The sequence below is a fragment of the Acartia tonsa genome, chromosome 9, assembly GCF_053477335.1.
Source record: "Acartia tonsa isolate MP-2025a chromosome 9, ASM5347733v1, whole genome shotgun sequence".
In the NCBI taxonomy this organism is placed as follows: domain Eukaryota; kingdom Metazoa; phylum Arthropoda; class Copepoda; order Calanoida; family Acartiidae; genus Acartia; species Acartia tonsa.
The window spans coordinates 3,771,280-3,792,234 of record NC_137268.1 but is presented as its reverse complement, the minus strand read 5'-3'; the positions used below and the strand labels follow the sequence as shown (position 1 = coordinate 3,792,234).

Here is a 20,955-nt window from a genome sequence, read left to right as displayed (position 1 = left end):
TGTTATGGATTATGATAAAAAGACGATTGTGGCGAACTTTGAAGAAAATCATTTGTGGGCAACATCAACTTCACCTTACTTTCCGTATGTAGTACGAAAACCGGCCAGTAATTTTAAGGTAGTTTTTCAAGATACATTCAATTTAACTACGTGGAATGATCAACTTTTTGTTTCTAACTTGGAAAGGAATATTTTAGTTAAAGTTATGGGAACAGAGAAACTTACTTTGCAGCATTGGAGGGTATCAAGTTTTTGGAGGAACCGAAGGCAGCTGTTAGAAGTTATTTTGGGGATTTGTTAAAACAGGAGGCCAGGTTTGATTTAAATGCTATGTTTTTAGCTAGTAGAGAAAGGAATGAGAGAATGTTGGAATTTTTTAGTATTTCTAGATGTGCTCAAACAGAAGTTAGATCAAATGTACAGTTGCATCATGGGTTCAGAATTATATACCTAGGAGAGATTGCTAAGTATGAGAAATGTACAGCGGTTGAAATTCCAGTAAAGTTAGGTGTGGATTATGGATGTGCAGTAGGACATTTGTTGGTGGAATATAAAGGTGAGACAGTTGGGATACAAGAATATAGTAGAATGATTGTTACAGAAGAGGACATAAAATTGTTGAATTGTTCGCAAAGTCCGGTATTTTTGAAGTTGACAGCTAATTTGTTCATTGGGAATCAGGGGCAGGGACTCGAAATTCTTCACATTGCCAATGAGAAATCTGAACACGTGGGACAAAAGATTTTTCTGAGTGATGAAAAGGTGTTTATTGCTGATTTTAATAAGACTATTAGATATCAGGGCTTAGAGGATTTTGAGGATTTTAATGGACAAGCTTCTAATTTGGATTTTGTTGATCATAAGTTGTCATTTTTCGAACAGGTTACAGGTTCTTGGTTTGGTTTAGAACATTTGTTTACAGATATACTACCATTGTTTGCTAAGTTTGTATTGATTGTTTTAATGTTGTTGTTGGGTATAATTCCCATGTTGGTAGTTTTGTATTGTTGTTGCTCATGGTGTTATAAAAAAAGATTTACTGAGGAAGAATTTAATGCTAGATTTTAAATTCTTATGCTGAAATTTAATTATATTGTATTTTTGCAGGTTGGTTACGACGGCAACAATGAATCAAAAGTTATTGAGCAACGAAGAAAATGGTCGCCACAAACAATCTGCGAATGAAGGAAATCAAGTCAAACCTGGTCTACCGGTATCTGCGTTGGTCAGCAACTCTGCATCCCGGCTGGTGTTGGTAATGTCGCGCGTCGAGCTGCCGACGTTGAGTGTGGGCAGATCGACGAGGAATGTGTTTTTGAGCAGTGAGGACATGCCACTTGCAGATTTAGCTCGTCTCATTGATAATGAACCAAGGTTTAAATTGAACTTAATAAACATGCTTTCATTGCAGTTAGAGATGGGGAGATGCATCAACTCAATAGACTGGGCTGTGGACAGGATCCCTATCTTCACCAGCCAGAACTCAAGACACTTAAACCTGATGGTGGCTGGTGAGCATTCTAAAGCTATAAACAGAAAGTTGTCCTGGAATGAGACAACTAGTTTGAATAAATTGAGTGCAACTATATTTCTCTCTAAGCTTGTTTGCGAGATGTTACCAAGTTTGGTGTTGCTTGCCAAGATTGAATACCTGGATGGAGATGAGAGAAAAAGCTGTCAAACGTTGGGAGAATTGTTACCCATAATCAAACATATGGGGGAACTAGATGATTGGCATCAACTTTCAAAAATTGACGTCATACCTGCAGATGGTCGAATGAGTCTTCAGACGGTGCTGAGAACGGTGGGTAACAGCATTGATGTGCGGTTGAAAATGCAGGTTGTGTCAGCTATCCGGCTCCTGGCACATTGGAAAGACGTTGTGAATAAAGTCAGCTTTATTCTAAAGCAGATGCCATCTACAACTTTGTTCGAGTTACAAAAAGATTGGCTTGAAGGAAAGTCTGAACAGGATTTGAGTTCTAAAGTGTTTATTGACTCTATTCAGGTGAATGAATACATGAACTTATCGGTATTCATTCCCCGCATCCTTAACGTGAATTCGGTGAGTTTAATCACCAGTGGAGAGATGCCAGCTGAGATACGTTATGTTAGATTGGATGGACAAAGAGACATAATTGAAAATCTTGTGAGTGCTACATATACAGGTAGTTTGGTGAACGATAAAGTAGACGCCAGAGTTTTGACCTGGGAAATGCAGATGCGCTGCAAACTTCTCCGTCCGACTCTAGCCAAGCAGATATTGTTATGTGATCCAGATACTACTTTAGAGAATGTAGTAAAGGAACTTAGATTGGAGTTGGATGGAAAAGTTCATACAAGTTTGCTGACAACCAATCTTGAGTGGAAGTTTAATCCTGAACACAAAGTAAATGAGTGGTTTGAGGGGGATTTCAAGTTGGTTACTCGGTTTGGGGGTCCTGTTTGTGTTCAGCAGGATCAGCCTTTGGATCCGAACATTCCTGTTTGTCTGGACCTTGAATTGTCAGGTCAGCAATGGCGTGTTGATGAACAAGCGATGGAGGAAATGAGGATGGAGCACACGCCTGGAATATTGATGATGCTTGATAAATTTGGAGAGGAGGTTAGTCGTAAGCATCAAAAGATTTTGGATAATCAGGAGGAGGCTGATAACGTTGCAACCTCGATTTCAGTTGCGGTTAATAGCGGATTTGCAAGATGTTTACATATGCTTGGTGATACTGAGGCAAGGATGCCGCAAGACGGCTTGTGTGATGAGACCGCAAAACTTGGAGTGAATGATGATGAAGCTACCATGCCTATGGACATTGAAGAATCTGGCAAGAAAAGCAGAGCGTCCGGAAAAAGAAAGTAATAATTATAGTTTACTGTGTATTAATTCATATTTATTTTATTTTTTGTATTAAATATTTGTTGAGGCAGTAGTAGTCTCGAAAAGGTTTAAAATTAATGCTTTATAATGCCATGTTTAAATCTGATGGTTATATGTTAATCAGTGTTTTTATATCATGCATTTATAATATGTTAATCAATGCATTCTAATGTTTGTATGTTAATCAATGCATTATATGTTAATCAATGCATTTTTAATGATTATATGTTAATCAATGTTTTTTTTTATAAAAAATATTTAAAAGAAAAAAAAAACACATAAAGAAAAAAAGGAATATAAAAAAACACAAAAGAGTTCTAAGGAACCAAAATAATAAAAAAAATGATTATGAAGTGCTTAATGATCTGGAAATAAAATAAAAAAAAAATAAAAAAATATGGCAGGTGTCATACCAGATCAATTATTATCTATTTTAATAAGCATTCAATGCTACTTATAATATATATAATAATTAACATGTAACAAACATATTGTTATATTCAATCTGAAATATTACAGTTTCGAAATCCATGTGCATGTTAAAGCCAGGGAGAAATGTGATGTATAGTCCCTTTCTTCCTGATTTGAGAGCAATGTATGTATTTTGTAATTTAGCTTTTAGTTCTTGTGTCAACCGTTTCGGAGCAAGACATTGCTCTGCAACTCGGCACGAACATAAAAGTGAATAGTTGCCATTATATTTAATATTATTATTGTATGTTTAACTTGTCTTGAATTAATACACTTTATTAGAATATTTAGCTGTTTGTTCTTGCTATTACTACACGTCATCATCAAAGATTGTAAAGTTTGAAGACGAAGAAAGTCCCTCAATAAATCAGCATTTTACGTCATAAAAACGAGGGATTATCCATCTCATTTTTAGGGGTTTTCTTTCCAACTCCTCATTTCCACATCCCCCATGACGTCATTAAGGGACTTTCTTCGTCTTCCTAAAGTTTTTCTTTAAATGCATCAAACTAAAGCTATAAATACACGATTGTGTGTAACGAAAAACATAAAATGTTTGTCTTTATGCGAAAAATAATTATTTGATATTAACTATAAAAAAATATTCTAACCTGGGTGTCATAGCCCATAACAAAAATCAAGTCTACATGCCTTTCCATTTTCTGTGAGGTTTTTATAGTTTACATTTTTTAAAGAAGCATAATCCAGACAAAACCTGGACCCAAGTGGCGGAGACCCACTGCTAGCAAATTAATTTTTGTTCTTTTGTGAAACTCGGCTGCGTTTATATTTCCGACGCTTTTAGCTAAATTCAAAGACTCAATACAAGTGTAGGCAGAGTTACATATAGCTCATGCCCCCTCTATTTTAAACTTAATATCAAAACTAAAGAAGATGTATATTTGTCTGCGTTTCAGTATTAATTCAGATCGCTTGAACCGATGTCACGACTGGATAAAAATCAATTTGGTTTTGGGTGATTTTTTTTATATTTTTAGTTTAGTGTATTGATATAGAATATAATAAGTGGATATTTTTAACAGGGGAACAATTGTCGTTAATTTAGGTTGCTAACATGGAACTAAATCATTGGTAAGTTCGTTCACCCAGTAGGAGGGGAAGGGATGGGGATATCGTTATTTAGGTCACTGTGAGTTTCACTTCATTAGAGAACATGTAATAATGTATCCAACTTTAGGTTAATAATACAAAATAACAATTAACTGTAATTTGACCAAACCAAAGAGTTTGAAAATTATATTGCTGAAATAACAGCACAATAAAACGAAACTATTAAAATCCTTGTAGAAATAGAATCTTTTATCAGCTCCTGGTAACCACCCATAGTCAATACTTAACTAGGAATATAGTAATATGATTAGTTGCTTCGGCTCTATCCTCTTTTTTTGAAATAATAAAAAAAATCTGTCAGGGCCATATCTCTAAAAATGTGTGTTGTACCGACCCTCATTACATTTTTAATAACATAAAAATTTCCTTTGACCAATGAAAAACTTTTCTGAAATTTGTGATTTATCAGTTCTACCATTTATTGTAACTTAGTTTAAGTACAGATAGACTGATAGACATCCTATTACTTTAGTGTATAAGGGTGTAAGTACAGGTGTAGAGGGTTATTGACAGGTTTATAGCTGTATTTGGATTATCAAAGCGAAGTTTTTTTACATTTACGGTCCGTCCCTACTTACGTAACTGATAGCTCTTATAGTTTAATGTTATAAGCAAACCCCCTTTTAAATAAGTCTTAAAATTACGGTATGCAATGTATTTAAATTATTTTAGAATGTTTTCTATTAAATTTACTTTTTTATAACGAACATAAATTTATAGTACTTGTATAATTAAACTCTTAGTTATATAAAATGTTAATAGTACAAAAATAATTTTTTTATATAACCTAATATTTAATTCCCTCAAAATTTGCCTAGTACAAAGCTTATACAATTTTCCTCCTAATTACTTATGAATAAAGGTATAAGTACAATAATTTTAATTGTTTGATCAATATCAGTAACACGGCTAATTATACTCTTTACCAAGACCCTACTTGGGGGAGCCCAAACCCTGCAGGCAAATTAATAATCCACTGACCTAACATTTAAGCTAACTACTCAACCCCCCTAAACTCTATGCAGCAACTGTTTTTTTTTTTTTCAAGTGTAGCTTCGAACTGGCTCTCATCCATAATAAAAATCATGTATATCATCGTTTACAGACAATTTTTCACGAATAATAAAATAAAAATCATTCAATCTTAGAAATTTTAATTTTCTTAGTTATTTTAATAACTATCAGTAAATAGTCTGTGTTAACATATTTGATCGTATTCATTCGAATCCGGTGGATAGGAACCGGTTCTCATCCATACGAAAAGACTATGTCTAGCATCGTATTACATCCAGCTTTCTACGAATATAAAAATGTACAATCATAAGATAAAAACTAGTTTTAATCTCATAATTGTACATTCTATATCCGCGGAAAGCCGTTTATAATACGATGCGAGAAATAACTATTCCTAAACGTGTTTATATAAATATGAATGTATTTATTAATAATTTATATTGATAATTATCATTTCAGTTTTGTTAGTACATTCTTAAGAATTTAAAAGGTACTATTTCATCTTATGAAACTCTGCTTAACACAGAATTGAGATAATTTTTTTAAAAAGATTATTTGAATTATCTAACATTTTGCGAACCTAGTTAGGATTCTATTCAAGTTTGATAGTACATTTTGAAAAACGATTTCTATTGAAAATTTATTACAAAATAATGATTCTTTGTTTACAGACTTATAGGTGCTAATCTCTAATTGCTCAGCGAGCACAGAAACCCCTACTCCCCCCCCCCCCCCCGTATATTTGAAATAAGTATAAAAAAAAGTTAGCGAGGGATTTTTTTTCATTTCTCAATCTTACATAGGAGGCTTAACCCTTCTGGGCTCTTATCCGGTGGGGCCAATCGGTACCAAGTACAACCTAACCTAACGCAAAACACTAGAGCACAAAAAAACCCAAGCCCCACTCTTTTATTTTCAACTTATTTCAATTTCCATGCTCGATTAGGAAATTAAGGAAAACTGCCAATTAATCAATAATTCTCAGCCCGACCACTGTTATGTTTATTTTCGTTAGTAGCTAGTTCACGACGTATTAACAGATGTGAAGACAGGCTAAAATTATAAAGTAGCTTCGCTACTTATATTACCTGGCTGTTCTTGTTAACACTTTGGAATGCTTGGCTTGTTTCCTAAATTATATATTTACTAGTAGCTTCGCTCCTAGCCTCTCGGGGCTTTGTCTGAAGTGGTTTGTTCAACCTATTTCGAATTTTAGATTTAACAAGGATGACAACATCCATAAGTAGCGAAGCACAAAAATCATAGATGGGAATACGTACAAGTAGATTTAAAGGGTATTTATTGAAATCAAGAATAGATTTATTGGATACACGAAACCTTGTTTTATTTTGTATGATGACGATGGTCAAAGTAAAATACAAATATAGATGCACATAACAATGGGGAAAATTATTTTGATCCTGATATCCCAAAAAAGTTGAATAAAAAAAACAAAGATATGAGGAAATATGTAAAACATATAAAAATAGCCAAAAACCTGATAAAAAGCAATCTGGCCGCTATGGTTGTTTTCTTAAAACGACAGAAAATTAAATTTTTATATCCTTAACTTAAAAAATTTGGAAAATCGGACCATATACACTGAAGATATGGAGAAAAATGTGAAAAATATAAAAATAGCCTAAAACCTGCTAAAAAGGCAGTCTGGCCGTCATGGTTGTTTTCTTTAAAAGACGGGAAATTTAATTTTGATATCAATAATTGAAAAGATTTTCAAAATCGGACCATAAACACTGAAAATATGGAGAAAAATATGAAAAATATAAAAATAGCCTAAAACCTGCTAAAAAGGCAGTCTGGCCTTCATCGTTGTTTTCTTTAAACGACAGGAAATTTAATTTTGATATCTATAACTAAAAAAATTTTGAAAATCGGACCATAAACACTGAAGATATGGAGAAAAATGTGAAAAATATAAAAATAGCCTAAAACCTGCTAAAAAGCGGTCCGACCGCCAATGATGTTTTTAGTTAATTGTGCTCCTTAATGATGGGAATGTTGTCAAAAAATTTCAGCATTCTATCTTTTATAGGAGCTGAGTAAATCCCATTTCCCCCATAGCGTTACGGACTGACGGACTGACGGACTGACGGACTGACGGACTGACGGACTGACTGACTGACGGACGGACATAGTGAATTATAGAGTAGCTTCGCTACTAAAAAGAAGTAAAAGAAATATTTTTTGTTGGTTTTCTTTATTTTTTTTATTTTTGGGGGTTAGGGGGTGTCCCAACCCAGGGGCGTCCAAGCTTTTTATTTTGGGGGGGGGTAAAATGGCGCGCGAAGCGCGCCGCAAATATTTTTTACCCCCCCCCCCCAAAATTTTTACCCCGGGGGTAAAATTTGCTTGGGGGGGGTAATTACCCCCCCTGAAATCTGTTGGCAGGGGTAAATTTAGTTTACCCCCCCCAAAATTTACCCCCGGGGTAAAATATTTGCGAAGCGCGCAAAAATTTTTTTATTAGAGATTTTTTATTTTGGGGGGGGTATTTACCCCTTCAAAATTTTTTGGGGGGGTAAGTACCCCCTCCTAAATGGTTGAGGGGTGCCTACGGCACCCCTCGGGTAGGGGTAAATTTTGAATGGGGGGGGTAAAATGAAAAATTTTTTGGGGGGGTTAATCGCCCCATTACCCCCCCCCTTGGACGCCTATGTCCCAACCCCAAAGAAAATAGCTTAAAACCATCACAGGACCAGTAGGTATATTCCCTCAAGAGTAAAGCCAAACCAGTTCAGTGGTTACTGAGATCTTAAGCTTCAGACGGACAGGCAGACATCGTTCTACTTTGTATTATAGATATAAGATGACATTTACACCCTATATAAAAGTAACAGGATATCTTTCTGTCTGTAGTGTCTCTGTAGTGTCTCTGTGTGTCTGTCTGTACCAAAGGATCTTGCTAACTGCTGGACCGATGATTTTCTACAATGTAGCTTCGTTTAGATCCTTTAAAGGTTTATAACTATGTTTGGGAAGGGTACCACCTTCATCCCAAGATAAATCTCCCCTAAAAAAAGAAATATCCCCTCTCCTCAAAAAAAATTTTGATTTTAATTTTTTAACTAAAATTAAAATTGGGGGGGGGGGAAACCCCCAACAATTTTTTTTTTACTTTTTCTATTAAAATTTAAAATAAGAAGTTGGGTTATCCAATTCAACTCTCCCCTCCTCAAGTACCCCTAGAGGCCTCTGGGGGCGTAGCCGCTATTAAATATATAACATATTATAAAAGTAACTGGATATCATTCTGTTGTAGTGTCTCTGTGCTGTGCTGAACAGATATGGTTCTCCTTTACAATGTAGCTTCTTTTAGGTCTTTGGAATGATTATTTTAGGGGAGAATTCGCTTCTAGCAAAAAAAATACTTTTTCTTTTTAAATTTATCAATTTTAGAGGTCGACTTTTTAGAGGCCTCTGAGGGCATAGCCGCTAGTAAAAAATAAAGACAAATGGGAAAAACAAGTCAGTTATATAGATAGGAAAAGATAAAAAAAAATTAAATGATAGTTTTGTCACATTTACCTTAACTAATTTATAATATCCAACAGCTGTGCAAGATTTTCTCTCCACTTCATTCTAAATTTTAAACAATATCATTAATTTCTTTACAAATAAGTTTTTGATGAATAAGGAAAATTTTGTTTTAAGTAGAGAAGCTTAAATTTTATATATGAGAACCGTAATAGTAATTTACTGCATCATATTATAGACAGTTTTCCGTGAATATAGAAATGAATTATAGGATAATTTCCAGTTAAATTCGCCCCGAGTATCCGAAAGACCCGAGCGTATTGATTTTATTTCTTATTCGTAGAAAATTTACCGTTATATGATGCGATTCATGATTTTTCTATTTACCTCAAAATCAAAATTAATTCCATCCAGACTATTTTCTAAACTGAAAGATAATTTATTTCAATATTAGCATAAAATTAAATCAATTTTTTAAAAGTTAAGAAGAAAAAACATAAAAATTAAACCTTTACATTAATTTTGCTGACATAAGGGCGTTGCTACAAAAGACCTTCACCTTCAAAAGGGTCGGTTTTTAAAAAGTAAGGTCGAATCGGGTTCGAATCCATTCCGTTATGTAGCCAACACTCACTTTGGACAAACTGTCGGCCGGAATTTTAAAATTCAGCCTGTGGACCAAGTTATTCAAGAAAGAATTTTCGGTTTTGAATTTTGTCCCTGTGTTTTATCGCCATATTGATTACCATTTTCAGCTTTAGGTCTTTTGTAGAGTAGGTGTTATGTAGAATAGGTATTTTGTAAGTAGGTCTTTTGTAAGCAGGTCTTTTGTAGATTAGGTCTTTTGTAGAGTAGATTTTTTGTAGAGTAGGAATTTGTATAGTACGTCTTTTGTAGCAACGCCGACATAAGATACATAAAAAGATACACTTGTAGACGGCTGATTGTTAATTTAAGTTAAACTAAAAGACTCAAAATATTTGAATAGAAGTTACGCAGTTATTTATCGCATAATAGACAGTTTTCCGCGGATATCAAAATAAAGAATCATAAGATCAAAACCAGTTTGTTTATCCCTGAGGGGCCAAATAAACAAAACTGTTATCAATTTATGGTTTTTTATTTAATATTCTTGGAAAATTTCTGTAATGCGATGCTATACATTATTTTTCAGCTTTGCGGTTATTAATCGGTTTCAGAGCCATACGGAAAAATATTTTTTCATACCTGTAGTTTAATTGTTTTTCAATCCAAACTTTTCTCTCTTTAATTATTTATTTTTATTTTACAATTACATTTAATAAAATAAGAAATTTATAATGAATTTTTTTGTAGGTCAAAATAAAAGCGGGTTATTGTAAATTGGTCACGCATAGGGACACATTCTCTACAGGTAAATACGAAGACATAAGAGTTGATACATCTATTGTTTTTTCTTCAATAGCGACACTGGAGGTGTTGTGTTGGGTTGTTTTAATTTTATATTTAAAACGAATAAATTTTGAGTGGTAATTTTGAGGATAAACATTCCTTGGACCTGTAATTAGAAACAACATTGTAAAGAAGAACCATATCGGTGCAGCAGCAAGCGAGAACCTTTTATATAAGAATAACAATAAAATAAGAAGGGACCTAGAGCATATTGATTCTATTATTTTATAGGGCTGTGTTTATATTTCCGACGATATTAGCTGATTTATAAGAACCTATACAAATCTGGACAGGGTCCCCACCTTGTGGGCATTGATACATGATGCTCATGCCACCATCTCTTTTATTTTAATGTTCAAAGCGTGATCAACTTAAAAAAAATTAAGTATAATCGATTTCATATATTTTTAAAAAATGTAATATCAATCTCAAAATTGCAAAATACTTTATTTTTAAACTAAATCAAAATTTTCTAATTTTCCTTAATAGAGGAAAAAAACAAATATTTTCTTTAATTTGTTGATTTGAAAGCAAAAAATCTTTTGGCAGTACTAAATCTAATAGCAAACAATAAAACATTTATAGAAGCGAAGCTCAATAAAAAATAAACTAACAGACATTTACGATTATTAAACATGAAAGATTTTACAAAATTACAAAGTTGCCTAAGGAAATACTTACCTTTTAGATTTTATCATAGAGAAGCTTAGGTATTTTTTTCGAGGGGCGATTTCTCTTTTGAGGGCAAAGTTACCCTATATAAGAAAAAGTTATAAAAATATTCTGAGACCTATAATATCTCTAATAATGCGATATCTCTTAGAAGTGTGTTGGGTCCCTACCCCAAAATACGTTTAAACCTTCCCGACCAAGAAGCTAAATTTTAAAGTTCGGTTCATCAGTTCATCGGTTAGCTCACAAACAGTGAGAACTATATCGGTATACCAGTTAGCGAAATCCTTTACTACAAACAGATAGACATCCTGTTACTTTAAAGGGAAACAAGAAGAATGTAAAATAATATATTTCCTGTAATATTTATCATATTAACTGGATACGATGATGGGATATAAACAACTTTCGCCTAAAAGTAATAATATTAACAAGGATGACAACATCCATAAGTAGCGAAGCACAAAATCTATTATAAAACAAGGATGACAACATCCATAAAAGCGAAGCTCTAAAACGGTATGACAGACGAACATTAACACTTGTAGAGTGTCAGAACTGCGTATAAAAAATATGAATATATAAGTTTTGACAAAGTTATACGTAAATTTGTTGAAAAAGTAAAGTTTTAAATCTATAGGACAATTCTAACATGCCTAAATTACCGAAAAAGCTATCCGTCTCGGACGTAATTACCAACCCTAACAATAGAGAAAACAAGGATGACAACATCCATAAAAGCGAAGCACTGAAACGGTAGGACAAACGGACATTAACACTTATATAGTATCTGAACTGAAAAATCGGAACATAAATGTATAAATGTCGAATCAAAAGTGTAGGTAAATTTGTTGAAAAACTGCTTAAAAACAGGATAATGTTTATGGACATACTTACATTTTTTGACCTGATTATAGAGTTGCTTCGCTTATAATATTGTTCTTTGTTGTCCCAGGAATCAATATACCAAAAATCAGATCAAACGGATAATTAAAACACTTGCAAATTTGTTGCTAAAATAGTAGAAAAATCAACATGTTTAAAATGGACGTACGGACATTCTGGTAATGATTATAGAGTTGCTACGCTTTCTGAATCGTACCCAACTACTACAGGAATCATCATGCAAAGTTTGAAATCGATAGGACAATTCTAACATGCCTAAATTAACGAATAAAAGCTATCTATCTCGGACGGACGGACGTACGGACGGACCGACCCTAATTATAGAAAAGCTTCGCTTTTAAAAATAAAAGAGAGGAATCGAAGCAACTAGAAGACGAAAATAGGCAGTGGGCCTAGAGGCCTACTCAGCGCCGTTGCCGCGCTAAAATTTATTGCTATTCCACTACTTTTCAAATGGGAGGATTAAAAATTATTTTAAAAAATATTTTTTACTTTTTACTATTTCCATATTTAGGGCAAGAATATTAGATTAGATATTATCGTTTTAATGATTTAATTAAAAATTACATAGAATTTTATTTTTATTTTAAAAAATTTGTTCATGAAAGATGAATCCTTCTATTTCTAAAAAGGGCGAAATTTTTTTCATAATGAACATTCAGCTGATTTTGACCGCCCACGGCTGTTTGCTAAATATCGCTTTTCTTTTTATTCAAATTATTATTTAAGATTGACTTACAAAAACCCTGGGCGGTTTTTGATTTTCGTCTGCTTCTAAATTTAGGGATGGGGAAGTAGTATTTTACCATGAAAAAGGGGTGAGTATTCATCCTCTTATCCTTTTTCCTTATGGCTTTTAATAAGGATAAATAAAAATATTTTTTGGATAAATACCTATTGGTTTTCTTATGATATGTTAGAGACAGCCCTAAACCAGAACAAAGCATTTCCAATACTTACTTTATGACTATGAGCAAAATCTACTAGTTCTTTATCTATCCAACCTAAAATTAAGATAAAGATTAAGACAGTAGAACAAACGGATATCAACACTTGTAAAGTTTCAGAAGTTAATAACCAGAAAAAAATGTATATCTAAAGAAAATTGTATGTAAATTTGTTGCAAATTTTCTTAATACAGAATACTGTAATGTTTATATATCATTGGTTCCTTTCATGCCCAATTTTTAAACAAAAAAGTTTTTAGGATAAAAATATTCTAGTACCTGCTAAAGCTACAGTAGTTATCTTATTCCAATCCATTCTAAAAATATATTCTGAATAAATGAATGAAATAAATGAAAGTTTAATATTGATAAACTAATGATTATTTCTAGATGAAATGTACTCTTTTCTTTACATTTTGAAATTAGTGGTTAAAAAATTTGGACTTGTATAGTTTGAAAAAACCCATCATTATTTATTTAGTACCCAAAGTAAAATAAATGAAGGAGAATGTATTGCTCATTGGGTATTATCCTCTTACAAATATATTTTTTCAGTTTTTCAAGTCAGAAAAAGTCTTTAAATGATATTTAACGCTTTTCTAATGATGTTGATTATAGTCATATGTTAAAATCTTACCTTTTCCAAACTGTTGAATTACATTTCAGAAGAAAAACAAAAACTTCGCCACCGTAGACAGGTTTAGAATCTTAAATATACATATAAAGGTTCGAATCTAGTGCAGTTCACGGTAAAATGTTCCTGGAAACGATAAAATAAAAAAAAAACTATGAATAGGCTGCTACCGGTCAAACGGCTGTACGTACATTGCAAATCAAGATAAAGTGTCTTTTATACAGACCGACACACACACAGAGATGCTGTTACTTTTATAAAAGGACTAGCGGTTTCGCCCCTAAAAAAATTTTTTTTAATTTGTGGGGGGGGGGGGTATTTTTCATTTTTTGGAGGTGTTAGGGGTGTCCCACCCCACAAGAAAATAGTTATAAACCTTCCCGGGACCTATAAGAAGCTACCCTGTAAAGGAAAACCCGATCGGTTCAGCGGTTAGCGAGATCCTTTGCTACAAACAAACAGACAGACATCGTTCTACTTTGTATTATAGATTACCTGTTTTCAAAATACTAGCATTACGTATTTGGCTGGATATTGTATTTTCTTGTAGTGTTGAATTCACACAGTCAAAATGAAATAGTAGACCTAAAATATTTTAGATGATTATAAATCATAGTTACATCATTTTATTTCCACTATTAAATTTTTTCCCCGTGGTAAAATATATTGGTCCCTATTTAAACTTAAACTATGTGTAAAAAAAAATACCCCAAAACATGCTTAGAGACAGTCTGGATGTTTTATAGTAAACTAGCGGCTACGCCCCTAGAGGCCTCTAGTGGCATTTAAATGTTTTTTTTTTATTTTAAATATCTAATTTGAGAAATAATTTGTCTGTGGTCAATCAGCTGTTAAATTCATGTCTCTACGCAGCGCCACTACGCTAGCGACACTAAGCGACGGGAATATTTCACATTTTTTCGATTTTATTGTGATTTCCCTCCCCCAAAATAGTTTTAAACCTTCTCGGGACCTATGAGAAGCTACCCTGTTAAGGAGAACCCGATCTGTTCAGCGGTTAGCAAGATCCTTCGCTACAAACAAACAGACAGACTTCGTTCTACTTTGTATTATAGATTACCTGTTTTCAAAATACTAGCATTACGTATTTGGCTGGATATTGTATTTTCTTGAAGTGTTGAATTCACACAGTCAAAATGAAATAGTAGACCTAAAATATTTCAGATGATTATAAATCATTGTTACATCATTTTATTTCCACTATTAAATTTTTTTCCCGTGGTAAAATATATTGGTCCCTTTTTAAACTTAAACTATGTGTAGAATAAATAGCCCAAAACTTGCTTAGAGGCAGTCTGGATGTTTTATAGTCAATAACAATGGGTATGTTGACAATTAGTTTCAGCCTTCTATCTTAAATAGCAGCCGAGAAAATCACATTTTCCCCATAGCTTTACAGACTGACTGACAAACGGACAGACATAGTGCAATATAGAGTAGCTGTGCTACTAATAAAAGCATGGAATAGCTGTGACTGCATATTATCCGAAATACAAGCAGCTCGGCTATGAATAAAATTTTGGCCTAAAATTAAATTAAAAATTAAAAAAGATTATAAAAATGCTTACCTAAACAAGACAGTAATGTTTTCCATAGCATTCTTATTTTATTCTGAAAATGTTAAACGTGATCATTTTTATTATTTAAACGAAACATCACATAAATCAACCAATTACGTGTAAATGTTTGATCAAAATAGCTTTTAAATAATGTTAAGAAAAAATAGGGAGTATTTTTTTCCAGGAACGATTTCTCTTATAAGGGTGAAGGTATCATTTCTCAAAAATAGTTATAAACCTTCCCTGTAACTATAAGAATTTTCACTTTAAGAAGAACCATATCAGTCTAGCGGTTTGTAAAATCATATTACAGTAAAACACTAAAAGGGGAAGGGGTTAAATAATTGTATGTCCCCATCTCAAGGACTTTGTACGGACTATTAATTAGGTCTTTGAAAATCAACCAATATTGTCGCGAATATTAAAACAGCAAAGTAGCATGCAGAAAACAATTTGATAGCAGACGAAAAAGGTCCTAGGGAAAGGGGGCAGGTAGTTATCTCTATAAACTTCCATACTATAGATCTGTTAAAATCACACATACACTTATATGTAACATATTCTTTTAAATTTTCCCACATGATAACTTATTTAGTCCTTAGTCGTGCATTTATGAAAATCCTTTTTATCCTTTAAAAACCTTATTCAAAAAAAGGCAACTACGACGACTTTTCCTCAAAATCTCCTTTCCAAAACGCGGCATTAAGAAACACCGTGTCAAATATGAATGATTTGGTTTAAGAATGATGGTGTCATAACTTTGTCAAAAGTATTTTCAGTCAGGGAGGGAAGGAACATTGGGCTGTTTATTACACTAGTTCCCAAAGTTTTATAATAACGTCGTTTTATTATTAGTGGCTTAACAACTTTGGTGGATTTTAACGAATTTCTATTCATTGATTCATTATGTGTCCAAATATTTCAACCACTAATTGTATTCTAAAGAATGGGTTATTTTGTGTATAATCATTAATTTATCTGCCATTGTATTACCTCTTTAGATTCCTGATTTTCAGTTGGCAAAAACTTTACAGCAAAAATGTGTCTTCGATCTTTGAAAGTACGTGAAACTCAGATATTTAGGGATGCGTAATTACTGACTATCAGCCTTGGTATTTTATAACTAATCCTTAGCCACAGTAAGTCCGCTATCTAAATAAACAGGTGGCATAAGATTAAAACTCCCTTTTTTTAAAACAATCTAAAACAACAAAGATGGTAATTTAACTGAAACCGCCATTTTTGCTATTTAATTCAGCAGCTATCATTTAACTTTCGCTGCCAAATTAGGACTAAGCTAATCGACTATTTTGTAATAAATAAGCCTTTAAGAGAACTTGATTTGATTTAAAAACAATCTTATTATCAGAGATATTAAGTCACTAGACAATGGTCGCTAATATTGGTTGAAAAGTTTAGATTCAAAAAAATTTTCCCTGGGGGTAAATTTTAGGGGGGGTAAACTAAATTTACCCCTGCAAACAGATTTCAGGGGGGGTAATAACCGACCCCCCCCCCCCCCCAAGCAAATTTAAAACCCGGGGTAAAATAATTTTGGGGGGGGTAAAAAAAATTCCCCCCCCCAAAAAAAAAAAAAAACGAATTACCCCCCCTTAAAAAATTTTTACCTCCCCACAAAAAAAAAGCTTGGACGCCCCTGCTAAGGGATGCATCATTTCCATTCCATTGGCCTCCCTCCCTCCCTGGTACAGTTTTTAAATAGGCAGCATAGTAATGGTAGAATAATACCTGAGCCAACGAATGAGAAAATGTGTTTATAAAACTTTGGGTACCAGTACAATTCAAAGTCCAATGTCTCCTCCCTCCCTAGTCCCATTGCACATTCAAAGAAAAAGTTTTTATCAAAGTTTGTTAAAGAAAATTTGATAGGTTCTTGGAATATTCTTTAACAGTCTGGCTTCGAAACCGATTAATATCCGGTAGATTACTAGATAGGAACCGTTTCTTAGCCACACTGAAAAATCATGTATCGTATTATATCCAGTTTTCTATGAATATAAAAAATTTACTATAATAATATTAAAACCAGTTTTGTTAGCCCGTGCTTTCGGTATCTTGGGGCCAGGGACGTCCAAGGTTTTTTATTTGGGGGGGTAAAATTTTTTTAATTGAGGGTTATTTGTTATTTTTTTACCCCCCCCCCCCAAAAAAAATAAAAAAAAATTTACCCCGGGGGTTTAATTTGCTTGGGGGGGGGGGTAATTACCCCCCCTGAATTATGTTGGCAGGGGTAAATTTTGTTTACCCCCCCAAAATTTACCCCCGGGGTAAAGTTTTGGGGGGGTAATTTAAATACCCCCTCCTAAATGGTTAGGGGTGCCTACGGCACCCCCAAGGTAGGGGTAAATTTTTAAATGGGGGGGGGGGGTAAAATGAAAAAAATTTTAAGGGTGCCTACGGCACCCCCAAATTCGTTTAGGGGGGGGGGGGTAATCCGCACTTTACCCCCCCCCCCTTGGACGTCCTTGCTTGGGCCTAACAAAACTGTTTTTAATCTCATAACTGTACATAACTCTTAATACATTTTTATATTCACGGAAAGCTGTTTATAATACGATGAGATAAATAACTGGAATAGTATCCGATGGCTTCACTGAAGCCTCTAGGGTCGGAGACACAAAAAAAGAGGGATAAGAAGGCCATTTGACTGTCAATAGATAAATTTGATCCACAGAAGGGTAAGTTTGGAAGTTTGGAAGCCCTAGGAAAATGGGGATAGATGTCACAGCTTTTGGCCTACCTATTCTATTGGCGTCATAGTAGAGGTTAAGAGAAAGGGAAGGGGGAAAGAAACTCCCTAGAAAAGAGACGGGTTACAGGGTATTTCCTGACGTGAATAAAATAGGTAGGCCAAAAACAGTGACATTTTTTTCCCATTTTGCTGGGGCACTATAGACAACTACTGCGATATAAATTGAGATAATTGTCAATGTTTAAGTCTACAAAATATTTCATATTTGGTTCATTAAATTTCATAACATCTACTGGGTATTTCCATTAGATTAATCGATATATTATTTCTTGGATGTTGCACCATATTTTCGCCTACTCTAGTGAAATAGTCATTCCAGCTGGCTAATTTAATTACACCACTATCCACACCGCTTATAACACCCCTCCCCGCCTACTGGATGAACAAACTGACCAATAAATGAGATCTATATTAGTAAACTAAATTGACGACAAATTTTTCCCTGTCAATATATCCACGTATATCATATATCTATTTTTAATATTATTATATATGACTGTTTATTTACATTAAGAACAAATATGTCAACAACCATAATAGCGAAGCTTACTTAAACAATTAAGAATTATTGTTGAATTTTAATTAAATTAAACTATCTTGAAGATTCCAAGACAAAAGTGATAATAACCAAATTTAATATAACAAATATATTAGATTTTAGGGGGTTGTTTTACGGGGGGATGTAGACCCTTGTCAAGGGGGGTGTATAGGGGTGAGCAGCTTAGGTGGTGTATCAATCCCCCTTCCTTAATTTTGCCAGGTGGTTGGGTGAAACACCTCCCTATACCCCACTTCTGCACGCTTGGGACCAATAATATAACCAACCATAATATTATTTAGTTATTCTTAGTTTAGCTACGTGATTTGTTTTATAACGATCAAGTTATCCAATAAATGTAAAATCATAGATGCATAATTCAGACAACTAACTGCCCCAAATGGTTGAGACCCCTTACTGTTTTTTTAGGTACTTGGCTGTGTTTATATTTCCGACGCTATTAGCTGATTGAACCTAGTAAAATGACGTTAAAAAAATTAGCCGATGAGAGGCCACTATAAATTTTACCATTGGTCAATTACAGTGTATACTGGCCTCTCATTGGCAAATTTTTTTTTACGTCATATTCAGAGTCAGACACTTTTACTAGGTTCAGCTGATTTCAATGACCCATTACAAAATCGGGACAGGGTCCATAGCCTGTGAATTGAATTACTTATAGCTCATTTCCCCTCTATTCTTTTACTTTAATAGTTATCCCATGCCAAAAATAGACCCTACCGTCACTAATGCAGTTACAACTTATTATTCAGGCCCTAATTATAGAATATCCTCGTTTTCACTAAGAATCAGTCATAATTTTCCATATTAAAGTTATCAGACATAAACAAATATCAGTGGTATAAAGGGATAAGACAATGCCCAATAAATTGATGTACATCCCCAATGCTGGGATGGAAGACCAGTTACGTGCACGCCGTCCATCCTGCACCGTGCATCAATGATCCTAGGAGCTACACCAGAAGAGTCCTACTGTGCTGGAAAGGTCCTAGGGTAGATGCCAGACTGAATTCTGGTCACTTCCCCCAGTTCAGGGGGTTTGGGTAGGGCTAACAATCCTTCCCTAGAAAAAACCTGCTCACGTTCAATCTGCACAAAGTAAAGACCAATTTAACTTTGGGCTCGGGAACGAAGTAGAGGTTGGAAACAACATAATGATGTTTGGCTGGCACATATCATTTTCGAAAACTATATACTTTCCGGAAGCCAATCTTTATGAGGAAGGTATTTTTAGAAAGGGGAAAATGTGTAGAAAACACCCATGTAAATTAGAAAATCCGCAGAAATCATTTTTAAAAGTTATTGGCAAACATTTGCAATGTTAATTTGCTAAATCAATTTTATGCCCTAAATGACATATTCTGAAATAAATCTTATATGAAAGTTTATTATCTTTGAGTTTAGGACATGCTTAAGACGTAAAAAATATTTTCAGTGTTACTTTTTTCGCCCTACATGTGAAAAAAGGCATTTCTCACATTTTATTATAAAAATTGCATATAAACAAAATAATTATTTTTTTCTACAGTCAACACAAAAATTGGCATAAAATCTTTCATTTTAAATGTAAAAGTCAGATAAAGAATCCTTTTTAGAGCAAATATAGTGGAAAAAGCAACCAAGACGTTTTAGCAAAGTATGAATATCTAATGAAATAGATACTTTTAAATTTTGATATACATATCAGATAAAAATATATAAAAAAAGAGATCAAAAACTATAAAACAAGGTATTTATTTTTTTCACTCTGTCACTGAATAAAGAGCACTTTTAGGTTTGATTTTAACCAATGCAGCACTTAAACACTCATTTTTCAAGGTAAATAAACAATATAAATGCAATTATACAATTAAGTCAGTTTAATAATACAGTAAGCCTTTTTATAGCAATTTTTTGTTGTTGAAATTATTCTTTATTTCTATAATAAATTGTATTAAAATCTAATGATTTGAAAATTCGTAATTAAGAACTTCATTTACACTGTTTTGACATATAAATTACAAAGAAAAAGATTAAATCCTTTAAGTTTGAATAATACTTTATACATTTACATAATAAAAACATTAAAATTGTTAAAGATTAAAAAAAAAGATAAAAATAAGTAATTTTTAAAATCATTTTGTGTCGTCTTCATAAACTATTTCCCCTTTTATATTTTAGTCTGGTAGAATTCATAATTATAAATAACCTTTCTTGAGCATATATATGTTTTATTGAAATTAATTATAAGAATGTAAAACATTTTTTTATTGATTTAATATTAACAATTCACCTAACATTTTGTTATTTTACTTTTTTTTGAAACTCTTTTATTCTTATTAATAATTCTATTTAACACAAAAAGCTCATAGGGAGTTGATAACCTTTATTTCTTGCTTTGTATTCTAATCAGGTATTTTATTTGACTAAATTTTTTAAAACTATACAGCATGCATGTTTGTGTCAATAATGAAGACATTACGGGTTT

At 33.2% G+C, this 20,955-nt stretch overlaps 1 protein-coding gene and 1 long non-coding RNA gene across 2 annotated transcripts in view; both read right to left on the bottom strand.

Moving 5' to 3' along the window:
• The window catches only part of LOC145327690 (di-N-acetylchitobiase-like), a 33,382-nt gene extending 29,360 nt beyond the window's left edge, over positions 1-4,022 (bottom strand). The window contains exon 1 of the mRNA XM_080171245.1: positions 3,958-4,022. Coding sequence (XP_080027371.1) covers positions 3,958-4,005 — 48 coding nt within the window. The 5' untranslated portion in view covers positions 4,006-4,022. The remainder of the gene's footprint in view (positions 1-3,957) is intronic.
• A 123-nt stretch (positions 4,023-4,145) lies between these two features.
• LOC145327689 (uncharacterized) lies at positions 4,146-10,257 on the bottom strand. The gene is made up of 5 exons (XR_013882223.1): positions 10,214-10,257; positions 9,374-9,413; positions 9,038-9,091; positions 6,580-6,621; positions 4,146-4,704 (listed from the first exon to the last, which is right to left on the bottom strand). It is a non-coding gene; the product is annotated as an uncharacterized LOC145327689 (long non-coding RNA).
• Between the last annotated feature and the right edge of the window lie 10,698 nt (positions 10,258-20,955).